The sequence below is a fragment of the Schistocerca cancellata genome, chromosome 5 (assembly GCF_023864275.1).
Source record: "Schistocerca cancellata isolate TAMUIC-IGC-003103 chromosome 5, iqSchCanc2.1, whole genome shotgun sequence".
Taxonomy (NCBI): Eukaryota; Metazoa; Arthropoda; class Insecta; order Orthoptera; family Acrididae; genus Schistocerca; species Schistocerca cancellata.
Genome location: NC_064630.1, coordinates 153,798,738 through 153,812,852, shown reverse-complemented (window position 1 = coordinate 153,812,852; position 14,115 = coordinate 153,798,738). Strand labels below are relative to the sequence as shown.

The window sequence follows — 14,115 nt, the reverse complement described above, 5'->3', positions numbered from 1 at the left end:
CATACATGTATGGCTACTGTATACAGATATTTATGGTGCTTTTTATTAATGCTAATATTGAGAGGCAAAATTGTTATCCTTCAAAAAACATTACTTGATTCTGAATGCAAGTCAATACTTTATTGGCTATTAGAGACTGTAATGATATACCAAGTGAATTGCAAATGAGAAGTTCAGTCGCTGTTCACGTATTAGAATACCGAGTAAAAATGTTACAACCTTTCTATCAACTTAAGAACAAGATGGTGACATTCAGATGCAGCAAGAAGGAAAATTAATTCAGAATTAAATGACTACCATCATCATCATCATCATTTAAGACTGATTATGCCTTTCAGCGTTCAGTCTGGAGCATAGCCCCCTTATAAAATTCCTCCATGATCCCCTATTCAGTGCTAACATTGGTGCCTCTTCTGATGTTAAACCTATTACTTCAAAATCATTCTTAACCGAATCCAGGTACCTTCTCCTTGGTCTGCCCCGACTCCTCCTACCCTCAACTGCTGAACCCATGAGTCTCTTGGGTAACCTTGCTTCTCCCATGCGTGTAACATGACCCCACCATCTAAGCCCGTTCGCCGTAACTGCTACATCTATAGTTCATTCCCAGTTTTTCTTTGATTTCCTCATTGTGAACACCCTCCTGCCATTGTTCCTATCTACTAGTACCTGCAATCATCCTAGCTACTTTCATATCCGTAACCTCAACCTTGTTGATAAGGTAACCTGAATCCACCCAACTTTCGCTCCCATACAACAAAGTTGGTCGAAAGATTGAACGGTGCACAGATAACTTAGTCTTGGTACTGACTTCCTTCTTGCAGAAGAGAGTAGGTCGTAGCTGAGCACTCACTGCATTAGCTTTGCTACACCTCGCTTCCAGTTCTTTCACTATGTTGCCATCCTGTGAGAATATGCATCTTAAGTACTAGAAACCGTCCACCTGTTCTAACTTTGTTCCTCCTATTTGGCACTCAATTCGTTTATATTTCTTTCCCACTGACATTACTTTCGTTTTGGAGATGCTAATCTTCATACCATAGTCCTTACATTTCTGATCTAGCTCTGAAATTTTACTTTGCAAACTTTCGATCGAATCTGCCATCACAACTAAGTCATCCGCATATGCAAGACTGCTTATTGTGTGTTCACATATCTTAATCTCAACAAGCCCGTCTACTGTTTTCAACATATGATCCATAAATAATATGAACAACTGGAGACAGGTTGCAGCCTTGTCTTACCCCTGAAACTACTCTGAACCATGAACTCAATTTACCGTCAACTCTAACTGCTGCCTGACGATCCATGTAAAGACCTTTAATTGCTTGTAAAAGTTTGCCTCCTATTCCATAATCTCATAGAACAGACAATAACTTCCTCCTAGGAACCCGGTCATATGCCTTTTCTAAATCTATAAAGCATAGATACAATTCCCTGTTCCACTCATAACACTTCTCCATTATTTGCCGTAAGCTAAAGATCTGGTGCTGACAACCTCTACGAGGCCTAAACCCACACTGATTTTCATCCAATTGGTCCTCAACTAATACTCGCACTTTCAACAATACCTGAGAAGATTTTACCCACAACACTAATTAAAGAGATACCTGTGTAGTTGTTACAATCTTTTCTGTTTCCACGTTTAAAGATTGGTGTGACTACTGCTTTTGTCCAGTCTGATGGAACCTGTCCCTACTCCCAGGCCATTTCAATTATCCTGTGTAGCCATTTAATACCTGACATTCCACTGTATTTGATGAGTTCCGACTTAATTTCATCCACCCCAGCTGCTTTATTGCACTGCAATCTATTGACCATTTTCTCCACTTCCTCAAATGTGATCCTATTTCCATCATCATTCCTATCCCATTCTACCTCTAAATCTGAAACATTACTGATCGTATTTTCACCTACATTGAGCAACTCTTCAAAATATTCCCTCCATCTGCCTAAGGCATCCACAGGATTCACCAGCAGTTTTCCTGACCTGTCCAAAATACTTGTCATTTCCTTCTTACCTCCCTTTCGAAGACCGCTAATTACACTCCAGAATGGTTTTCCAGCAGCTTGTCCCATAGTCTCCAACCTGTTTCCAAAGTCTTCCCAAGATTTCTTCTTGGATGCTGCAATTATCTGTTTGGCTTTGTTTCTTTCTTCAACATAACTTTCTCTGTCTACCTGAGTTCTAGTATGTAGCCATTTTTGATACGCCTTCTTTTTCCTTTTACAGGCTGCCTTGACTGTGTCATTCCACCAAGCTGTTTGCTTCATCCTACTTTTACACACTACTGTTCCAAGACACTCTTTAGCCACTTCTAGTACTGTGTCCCTGTACCCTGTCCATTCCTTTTCCAATGACTGTAATTGACTACATTCAACTAACTGGTACCTTTCTGAGATCGCTATTATGTACTTGTGCCTGATTTCCTTATCCTGAAGTTTCTCCACTCTTATCCTCCTACATATGGACCTGACCTCCTGCACTTTCGGCCTCACAATCCCAATTTCACTGCAGATTAAATAATGATCAGTGTCATCAAAGAATCCCCTGAATACACGTGTGTCCCTCACAGCCTTCCTGAATTCCTGATCTGTTATTATATAGTCAATGACAGATCTGGTTCCCCTGCCTTCCCAAGTATATCGGTGAATGTTCTTATGTTTAAAAAAGGAGTTTGTGATTACTAAGCCCATACTGGCACAGAAATCCAAGAGTTGTTTCCCGTTCCTGTTGGCCTCCATATCCTCTCCAAATTTACCTATAACCTTTTCATACCCTTCTGTTCGATTTCCAATCCTGGCGTTAAAATCACCCATGAGCAGAACACTGTCCTTGTCCTTTACCCTTTACTCTAACAACTACATCACTGAGTGCCTCATAAAAACTATCCATCTTATCTCGATCTGTCCCTTCACAATGCGAATATACTGACACAATCCTAATTTTCTTGCTAGACACTGTCACATCTATCCACATCAGTCATTCGTTTACATACCTTATTGCAACTACGCTGGGTTCCATTTCTTTCCTGATGTAAAGCCCTACACCCCATTGTGCTATTCCTGCTTTGACTCCTGACATGTCTACAAACAAAATAAATCATATTAAACTGACTGGAAACATTATGAAAATAAAATATACTGTTTAGACCCACCGTGCAAGTAGTACCAACAGGCGTCACTAGATTGCAGGACGAGCGGACTTTTGAGAATTGGACTGAATCACAACTGCGGCATGAGTGAAAGTTTGAGAATTGGACTAAATCATGATTGCAATCTTTTATTTATGTATTAGTCGATACCATTACATATGATCTGCACCCTAGAACATCCACATCTACATAGATATTCTGCAAGCCACCATACGGTGCGTGACGGAGGGTACCCTGTACCACTACTAGCTATTTCCTTTCCTGTTCCATTCACAAACAGAGCGAGGGATAAATGACTGTATGCCTCCATATGAGCCCTAATTTCTCGTACCTTATGTTCATGTTTATTATGTGCAATGTAACGTTGCCAGAAGCAGAATCTTTTCACAGCTTCATCAAATGCCAGTTCTCTAAATTTTCTCAACCCTGTATTGCTTGAACCTACCGGTCACAAATCTAGCAGACTGCCTCTGAATTGCTTCAATGTCTTCCTTCAATCCGACTTGGTATGGATCCCAAACATTCTAGCAGCAATCAAGAATAGGTCGCACCAGTCTCCTACATGCAGTCACATTACAGCTGAACCACTACTTCCTGATATTCCCACAGTAAACCGAAGTTGGCCATCTGCCCTGCCTGACACAGTTCTCACATGCTCGTTCCATCTCATATTGCTTCGCAATGTGACACCCAGATATTTAAATGACTTGTCTGTGTCAAACAGGACACTAGGAATACTGTATCCGAACATTATGGGTTTGATCTTCCTCCTCATTCACATTAACTTACATTTTTCCACATTTGGGGCTAGCTGCCATTCATCACAACTAGAAATTTTGTCTAAGTCATCTTGTATTTTCCTACAGTCACTTGAATTTGACACCTTACCATACACCACAGCATCATCAGCAAACAACCACAGATTACTGCCCACCTTGTCCATCAAATTATTTATGTATACAGAGAACAACAGTGGTCCTATCACACATCCCTAGGGCACTGTCTCTGAGGAACACTTGTTGTCAAGGACAAAATACTGGGTTATATTATTTAAGATGCTCACATATCGGTGAACTTATTCTATATGCTCATACCTTCATTAACAGACTCCAATGGGGCACCGTGTCAAACGCTTTTCAGAAATCTAGAAATATGGAATCTGTCTGTTGCCTTTCATCTGCAGTTTGCAGTATATCATGTGAGAAGATGTTAAGATGAGTTTCGCGTGAGCGATACTTTCTAAAATCATGCTGATTTATGGACATAATAATTTCAGTCACAAGAAAGTTTACTATAGTCAAACTGAGAATGCGTTCACAGATTCTGCAGCAAACCAAACTTAGGGATATTGGTATGTAAGTTTGCGGGTCGGTTCTTTTACCCTTCTTATACACTGGAGTCAACTGTGCTTATTTTCCAGTTGCTTGGGACTTTCTGCTGGGCGAGATATTCATGATAAATGCAATCTTGGTGAGGGACCAATGCCGTATAGTACTCTTTGTAAAATCAAACTGGGATTCCAACCGGACCTCGTGATTTGCTTTCAAATCTTTCAGTTGTTTCTCTACACCAGGGATGCTTATTACTGTGTCATTCATATGGGTGTCTATATGATGGTCAAATTATAGTATATTTGTATGATTCTCCTGTGTGAATGATTTCTTGACTGTGAAATTTATAACATTGGCTTTTGTTTTGGTATATTCAACTGCCACACCAGACTAGTCAACAAGGGACTGACTGGAAGCCTTAGACCAGCTTAGAAAAATCTCTACCAACCTTCACTTGACATCATTTGAACCAAGAATGCAACAGCCTCTGCCTCCTCAGCATCCTCTGAATGTCATAAGTAAACCATGATGGATCCTTTCCATCCTTTATCCACTTATTAGGCACATAACTTTCCAGACCACAATTTACAATCTGATTAAACTCTGCACATAATTCCTCTACATCAACTTTACTGGATCTGTCTAAGAGAGATGGGTAATAAGCCCTATCCAACAGAAACACTCTCCTAGTCTTCTTGACTGATTTATTAACTTTTGTAAACATAGTTGCTACAATGACATCATGATTGCTAATCCCCATTTCTATAGTGACATTGTCAATAAGGTAGGGCCTATTTGTTATTACAAGGTCCAAGACATTTCCATTGCGCGTGGACTGTCAAGTTAGTTGCTTACGATAGTTTTTAGAAGGTGTGTTCAAAAGTATTTTGCATGACTGTCTGTGTGCGTCTCCCTGCAACGGACCTGTAGATGTCTCATCTATACTCAGTAGGTTAAAGTTGGCTCGAACTAGCATTGCATGATCTGGGTATTTGACAGAATTGAGTGGTTGGTAAAAACATCCAACAATTTACTCGGTTTGACCTGCGCCTGTTACACACAACCAGATCACTTCACTGTCACACTCAACTTTGACCTCAATAGAGAGAAATTTCTGTCAACTGCAATGAACACTCCGCATCCTGTGGCCTCTAATCTGTCTTTCCGATACACGTTCCATGACTCGCTAAATGTCTCAAGAGCTTTCCACTTCGGGTTTCAGCCAGTTCTTAGTCCCAAGAATAATTTGGGTGCGAGAACGTTCCTGGAGGGCAGTACATTCAGGAACTTTATTACAAATAGGTTGCCACAAGAAAATCTTCTTAACACAATAATTCAGAGAAAACATACAGTCAGAAGGTAAAACTACAACACAGGCAAGGAAAAAGTACTACAATAGCTTGGGGTCCCATGCTCACCAAGCACGCACGTAAGAGTTCTGAGCCACACGCAGGGTGGGGGAAGAAGAGGCTGCCAGTTGTAGACAGCTTGAATTTGAGGTGTGTGATGAACCTTCCAAGAGAAATAGTGTCACAGGAGGAGAGCAAATCAAATGTGCCATCAATGTCTTAAGTTGCACAGCATGTGTGGCACACTTTTTTGTTTTGGTTAGGTGAAACTACCACGTGCCTACTCAGACATCTCCACTGGACAACACAATTAGTGAAACAAATCATGTAGAACATATGGATAGTGAAATGCTAGTTTTGAATTGCCAGAGTGTAAGCAGTAAACTACAAAACATCATATACCTTCAAGACAGCATTCCCTCCCAGATATTAGGAACCAAGAAATGGTTGAAGATCAAAGTATAGATTACAGAAATTTTCAGCACGTGGTACTTATATTGGGAAAATCATCTCCCACTCAATGGAGTGTTTATAGTGATTAGCAGAAACATTAAGTCCAGTGATTTCCAAAATATAGCCAACTGTGACCTCATATGACAAGGGTAATATGGGTCAGTTGACTTTCAATAATAATCTAATGTTTCTATAAGCCATCAGATGCACACAGGACTCTTAAAGTTTCACTCAAAGATAATCTAATGTGTGGAAACGTATGGTAACAGTAGGGATTATTACTTTAATTTGTCCAATATTGATTGGAAAAATTATGCTTCCATCAAAAGTATTAAAGGCCAAGAATACTGTAATGAAATGCTAAGCACAGTTTCAGTTAACTGCCTCTAACAACTAGTCTGACAACCTACATGTCACAGCAATATGTTTAATCTGGTTACAGACAAACCTAATCATTTTTAGAATGTCACCAAAAAAAAATTAATGATGACAATCCTGCTACAGGTACAATGGTCACCAAAGGCACAAAGGTAACCAAGAGAGCTGGCTGGCCACGGGAATAAAAAGGAAAAGCCAGCCACTCTGTGATACATTAAAACATCCACCCTAAAAGCATTAGAGTGGAGAACACAAAGGGGCAACAGACATGCACTAAAACTTACATAGAATGATAAAACCTACTGTCATGTATAAAACGTAAAACTAAATTAGCCGATGAGGCATTATCAGCTAAAATTAAGGGCAACGAGTCCAGTAACTGAAGATTCCATCGCAAGGCAGCCAAAGAAGGACAGCTCAGCAAGATATGGGCTACTGTCAGCCGGGCGCTGCACCGACACTGACATGGGTCATCACGGTGCAGGGGGGCAGCCGTGTGTCGCCCAAGTGTGGCCAATGCGGAGCCGGCAGAGAACCACAGAGTCCCTTCGAGAGCCCACATGGAGGACTGCCAAACATTCATAGTCTCCTTAATGGCACGCAATTTGTTGTGCATGCTGAGGTTATGCCATTTCGTCTCCCAAAGCCACAAAACCTTGCGGCATAGTACTGAACGCAGGTCAGTTGCAGAGAAGCCGATATCTATAAGCAGTTTCCGCGCAGCCTGTTTGGCCAACCTGTCGGCAAGTTTGTTGCCTGGGATTCAGACTTGACCTGCGGTCCAGACAAACACCACTGAATGACTGGACCACTTCTCAGCATAGATGGACTCCTGGATGGTTACTACCGAGGGATGACGAGGTTGATAGCTTGTAGACTGCTCAAGGAGTCAGTACACAGAAGAAACGACTCCTCAGGGCATGAATGGACGTGTTCAAGAGCATGAGATATAGCCACCAGCTAGGCAGTGGAAACACTGCAGCCATCAGGCAATGAATGATGTGAGCATCAGCCATCGAGCCGTCGATGTAAACACTTCGTGGCCTTGGTACATGTCAAGAATCGAGGGGAAATGGCAGTGGAGATCCTTGGGGTTAACTGAGTCCTTAGGGCCATGTGAAAGGCCCAGGCAAAGCCGTGGCCTAGGCATACACCATGGAAACGTACATGAATGGACCTCAAGTACAGGTGGTAAAGACAAGAACTCTAGTTCAGAAAGAAGGCATCAGACAAGAACTGCAATTGGAAGCCTTGACGTGTGCCGCTGATGCAGGAGATGAACCGCCGTGGGTGGGAAAAGTAGACAGTGATTCCGATGCGCAGGAGAACTACGAACATGTGCAATGTCATTGATATGTCTCCACTACAGTGAGTGGATCATTATTAAGGTAAAGTTCTGGTTCTGGATGAACATTACGACGCCGACAGAAGTGCATAACACACAACTTTGTGGCCAAAAACTGGAAACCGTAGGCTAGAGCCCACGACTGTGCCTTGTGGATGGCTCCCTGCAGGCGCTGCTCAGCAACACCAGTACTGGTGGAGCAGTATGAAATGCAGAAGTCATCTGCATACAGAGAAGGTGAGACCAATGCTGCTAGACCATTAATGGCCACTAAAAATAAGATTTTCACTCAACACAGAGCCCTGCGGCAGGACCCCATTCTCCTGGATATGGGGGAACTATGAGAGGCACCAACTTGGACACGGAAAATACGAGGCGACCGGAAATTTTGGATAAAAACCGGGAGCGAGCCTCTGAGACCCAACTCGTATAATGTGGTAAGCACATGATGTCGCCAGGTGGTGCCATACGCTTTACATAAATCAAAATAGACGGCAACCAGGTTTCGGTGTCTGGAAAAGGCTGTTCGGATGGCAGACTCGAGGGACACAAGATTATCAGTGGTAGTGCTACCCTGGCGCAAGCCGCCCTGACATGGAGCCAGTAGGCCACGTGACTCTAGGACCCGACCCAACCCAACCGCCAAAACACCATACATTCCAGCAGAATGTTGGTGAGGTTGACGGGCTGATAGCTATCCACATCAAGCGGGTTTTTACCGGGTTTAAGCACCGGGAATGATGGTGCTCTCCCGCCGCTGTGATGGAAAGACGCCATCGCACCAGATCCGGTTGAAGATGATGAGGAGATGTCACTTGTAGTCAGTTGAGAGATGTTTAATCATGTGACTGCGGATCCGATCTGGCACAGGAGCTGTGTCAGGGCAAAGTGCAAGGGCACTGAGGAGCTCCCATTCTGTAAATGGGGCATTATAGGATTCACTGTGGCATGTAGTGTATGAGAGGACTTTCCCTTCCAGCCGCCGTCTGAAAGTGCAAAAGGCTGGGGGGTAATTCTCCAATGTAGAGGCTCGAGCAAAGTGCTCAGCAATTGCATTTACATCAGTAGATAACACGCCATTTATGTTAACACCGGGTGTCTGGTACCCGAAAACACATTTGATCTTTGCCCAGACTTGGGAAGGTGACGTATGGCACCCAATGGTCAAACATATCTCCCAACACTCCTGCTTCCGTTGTTTGATAAGTTGGTGAACATGGGCACGGAAACATTTAAAGGCTATGAGGTGCTCAAGGGAAGGGTGCCGCTTATGCCACTGGAGAGCTCGCCGTCGCTCCTTAATTGCTTCACTGACTTTCAACGACCACTGAGGAACTGCCTTTCGCCAGGGGCAGCCTAAAGAGCGAGGGATCGTGTTTTCTGCCACAGAAACTATTGTTGTAGTCACCTCCTCAACCATCACATCGCTGTTACTGTGTGGGGGAGATTCAGCAGTGACAGCACAGAGGTGAAAGTTTCCCAGTCCGCCTTGTTTAAAGCCCATCTGGGCAGGTGTCCGTGGGCTTGATGCTGGGGCAGTGACAGGAAGATGGAGAAGTGGTCACAACCACTCAGGTTATCATGTGCTCTCCAGTGGACAGATGGGAGAAGTCCTGGGCTGAAAATTGATAAATCAATGGCCGAGTAACTATCATGAGCCACACTGAAATGTGTGGGGGCCTCAGTGTTTAAGACTCAGAGGTCAAACTGAGACAGTAAAGTTTCAACATCTCTCCGTAAGCACGGTACCACCCCACTAGAGGTTATGGTCATTAAAATCTCCCAACAGTAGGAAAGGTTTAGAGAGTTGATCAATTAGTACAGTTAATACATTCAGGGACACTGCACCATCTGGAGGAAGATATACATTGCAGACAGTTATTTCCTGTGTCGTCCTTATTCTGGCAGTCACAGCGTCAAGAGGAGTTTGAAGGGGCACAGTTTCACTATAGACTGAGCTTAGGACATAAGCGCAAGCTCCACCTGACACTCAATTATAGTCGCTACGGTTCCTGTAGTATCCCTTGTAGCCGCGGAAGGCAGGGGTCTGCATTGCAGCGAACCAGGTTTCCTGGAGGACAATGCAGAAAGCAGGTGTAAGGCTTAATGGTTGCCATAGCTCAGCCAGGCTTTGGAAAAAACTGTCACAGTTCCACTGGAGGATGACATCATTGTGACTGGGGAAGGCATGGAACATTCAATAAGGTAGTTTACATCTCAGGGTCACCTACTGCCACTGACTTTTTTCCTGAGCAGTCTATATCCATTGTGTCTGAGGGTCCGGCGAGATCTAGGTCCTCAGTGGACACCAGAATATCCACCACATCCGCAGTCGCAGAGCTTGTAGGTAGCGGTGGTGTGGGTGGCACTGCAATTCCCTTGGTCTTGGAGAACTTCTTTTTGGATTTCTCTCACTGTTCCTTGGGTTGCCCTGGCTGGGAGGACTTCACTGATTCAGTATGAGCGTGAAGCTCTATGACCAGCTTCTTTTGGGCTCCCTCAGTCACTGGTGCGTGTCACCTTTCCCACAAGCAGAAACCTGGGAATGGAGTGACCCAAGGGACCCCTTCCTAGCAAGAGAAGCAGAAGAAGACTTACACTTCTCTGGCTCAGAAGTGGGGACTGATATCCCTGATGGTTGAGGGGGGGGGGGGGGTATTGCTCCAGATGTAGGTGGTGCGGGAGCAACAGGGAGGGAAGTGCCCCCCACCATCAAGAGGGCAGGTATAGATCGCTGGTTCTGAGAGGCAACAGAAATGCAAGGAATTGATGGGGCGACAATTGTTCTCATAGCAGCGGCATAAGAGGACGTCATAGCCACAGGATGTAGGTGCTCAAATTTCCTCGTAGCCTCAGTGTAGGTCAGTTAGTCCAGGGTCTTATATTCAATGATTTTCCTCTCTTTCTGTCAAATGCTGCAGTATGGCAAATAAGGTGAATGATGCTCTCCACAGTTGACACAGATGGGAGGCAGGGAACATGGAGTACTGGGATGTGATGGACATCCACAATCTCAATATGTGATGCTAGAAGTACAGCAGGAAGACATATGGCTGAACTTCCAGCACTTAAAGCACCACATGGGGGGGGGATATATGGCTTGACAATCACTTCGACCTTCTCGGGCAATGTGTCGCCCATGAAGGCCAAGATGAAGGCACCGGTGGCAACCTGATTATCCCTCGGACCCTGAAGGACTCACCGGACGAAATGAACACTTCGCTGCTCTAAACTGGCGTGCAGCTTATCGTCAGACTGCAAAAGAAGGTCCCTGTGGAAAATAATACTCTGGACCGTATTTAAGCTCTTATGAGGCGCAATGGTAACAGAAACAGCCCCCTACTTGTCACAAGCAAGTAATGCCTGTGACTGGGCAGAGGATGCCGTTTTTATCAAGACCGACCCAGAGCGCATTTTGGACAAGCCCTCCACCTCCCCAAACTTGTCCTCCAAATGCTCCACAAAAAACTGAGGCTTCATGGACATGAAAGATTCCATCAATTCTTGTACATATGAGGTACCGGGACAAGTAAGCTTCACTGCCATCCACAGCCCGGTGGTCCTCCCATGGTGTGGCCAGTGAGGGGAATGATTTGGGGTCATATTTCTTAGCATTGAAGTTAGACTTTGCCTGCTTAGAGACTGCTGGCGGCAGACCACCAGCAAGAGATGACGTACTACGCTTCACGGCATGTCATCTGCCCTGATGCCACCCACTCCGACCAGGGGCCCTACCCCACAGGCACCACCCAGCCTCAGCAAGGGCCACCTGGCAGGATGGCCATTACCGGGAGTCCCGACGCCCCAGGGAGATGGGCGTCTACTCCATGGTATACATGGGGAGTTAACAGTGCAGGCATCAGCACAGCGATCCCTGTGTTGTCAGGGGGCTACAACCGACAGGGTACATGGTGGCCCCACCACAATGGACTAGCTACCATGCTGGATATGTGGTGCTAAGAAGTCCATGGTCATTGTCGGCGCAGAAAGCCAACACTGCATAGTGCATGGTGGAAAATGCACCCAGGAAGGCATCCTCGCCCAAGAGATGGAGAATGAGCGGGACTGCAATGTGACAATGAGAAAGTGGGCTAAAGATCTCAGTGCACGATTGACACAATGCACCATGTAAGGCACCCTTCCCCAATCGGCTCGCTCTTCGGGAAAATTTAGAAAGATGGAGGTCAAACCTGACAGGGGACCATCACATAAAGGCTGAAGTGTGTGAGCCTCCTTTTAGTCGCCTCTTACGACAGGCAGGAATACCTCAGGTCTGTTCTAACCCCGGGACCCTCAGGGGAAGCTAATATTTGATTTAAAGTTTGTTCCAGTTACATATGTCTTACACATTGCTCTTCTTCTAGATGCTAGTTTTGGAAGCACAGCAATCCCAGTTAAGTTTAGAACATGACTTACAAAAGTGGCTATGTTTGGGGGCAAAAGTACTTTTTAACTGTTTCAGCATGAAAGTTGAAAAGCACTTATGTGCTCACTCGAAAACCTACACCTGAAATACAATTTCTAGACAAATGAAATACCTGTGCAGTTTTACAGTTCAGGAGGAATAAGTTAAGTACAATACTGACTGTAGTTTGTAATTACTGAATTCTACCTTAAGCACACAGGCAGAAACACATGCACATACATGCATATACCATATTAGGAATTTTTATAACAAAAAAGAAACTTACACGAAGTAGTAGTGTCTTCCACGTAAGGTATTGGGAAGGCTTCATATTCAATGATGTACACAGCTAAAACATATAAAAAACACAACTCTTATTTTTAATAGAATCAAACAAAGTGACTAATCAGACAATAAGTAAAATAGTTTTAATGTTAATATGTAACTGCAAGTCTTGCAGCTGATTTCTGCCAACAATTAAAATACAAAGCACTTAAGGCACAATAAAACACAGAAATCTTTAATTTATATTGGGTTTCACTTACAAGACTAAAGGAATAGAAGTGTGTGATTTATGGTAATGGAAGAGGGAACAACTATACCAAAACTGAAAGAATACCAATATTTAGACCTTGAGGCTTTTGCTCACATTGTACATTTACAGATAATCAAGTTTAAGTCTTAAAGCTCCCATCAACACAGTATCCAAACACATGGAATAGATCAAACAAGGGCTGAAGACAGATGCTGACATTTGATCTTCGGCTAGTCATGCAAACTCACAAATAAAGTACTGTAGGCAGCTGAGAAGAAGACCTGCAAGGAGTAAGGCAGGAAGTGTTTCCCCTTGCTCCTTTCCCTGCCATCTTTAGCCTCATTGTCTTTCACTGTTAGCCATGTATGTTCTCCCAGTTTCCTTTATTTTTTATGTACAGCACTAGCGAGAAAGAGGAAATTTCTAGTGAAAAGTGTATGCAGACATCACATCCACATTACAAGCAAGAAAATGGACGAGAAAACCTTGGCATTAACAATGTTTTAACTGAATAAACTGAAATGTGTATCCAAAGAAACATATTTAAGTTATTGCATATACAACACGAGTATTAATAAATTATTGATAAGGCAACTACTGACACCATGTACACAGGAACTGAAAAGGTGACATGCTTTTTTGTGTATGCATCACAGAAACCTCTTCAAGTTAGTCACATTTATAGTGCTGATATAATTGCATTCATTGTAAATGTTTTTAGAACAGATCATACTATCCAGTCTAGAGCATGTCATGATGCACTCTTGACTCATAGCCGCATTCCTCCAGTGTGTATTCTTCTCAGCCACGGACAGTATATGTACAGTACACTTGAATAAGAATCTTGGTACTACACACCTGTATATTCCCACATTGCTCCTATATCAATATAATATACCCAAGAAACATATAACAAGAATAACTTTAAACACTTAGTGATATTTTGTTTGGCCTTAGTCACAAAGAATGAAAAAATACATTATGAAATCTCCTATGATCTACTGATCAGCATAAGAGATAGCAGATTTACCAGCAGAACCTCAAAAAGTAAGACACAACAAATCGCAACTGTTTTCTGGGTGTGTTCAATCAGGTAAAGTACTTATATCAGCATGTATACGCAGACAAGGAAAAAAAATTCTCGGATTTTACTCAGATATCCCA

General features: G+C 43.5%; 1 protein-coding gene across 2 annotated transcripts in view; it reads right to left on the bottom strand.

The window, feature by feature from the left end:
• Positions 1-14,115, bottom strand: part of LOC126187418 (transcriptional adapter 2B-like) — a 111,266-nt gene that overhangs the window by 11,277 nt on the left and 85,874 nt on the right. For both annotated transcript variants that reach the window (XM_049928489.1, XR_007537724.1), the window contains exon 11: positions 12,703-12,765. In XM_049928489.1, coding sequence (XP_049784446.1) covers positions 12,703-12,765 — 63 coding nt within the window. Of the gene's footprint in view, positions 1-12,702; positions 12,766-14,115 lie in introns of those variants that run through there.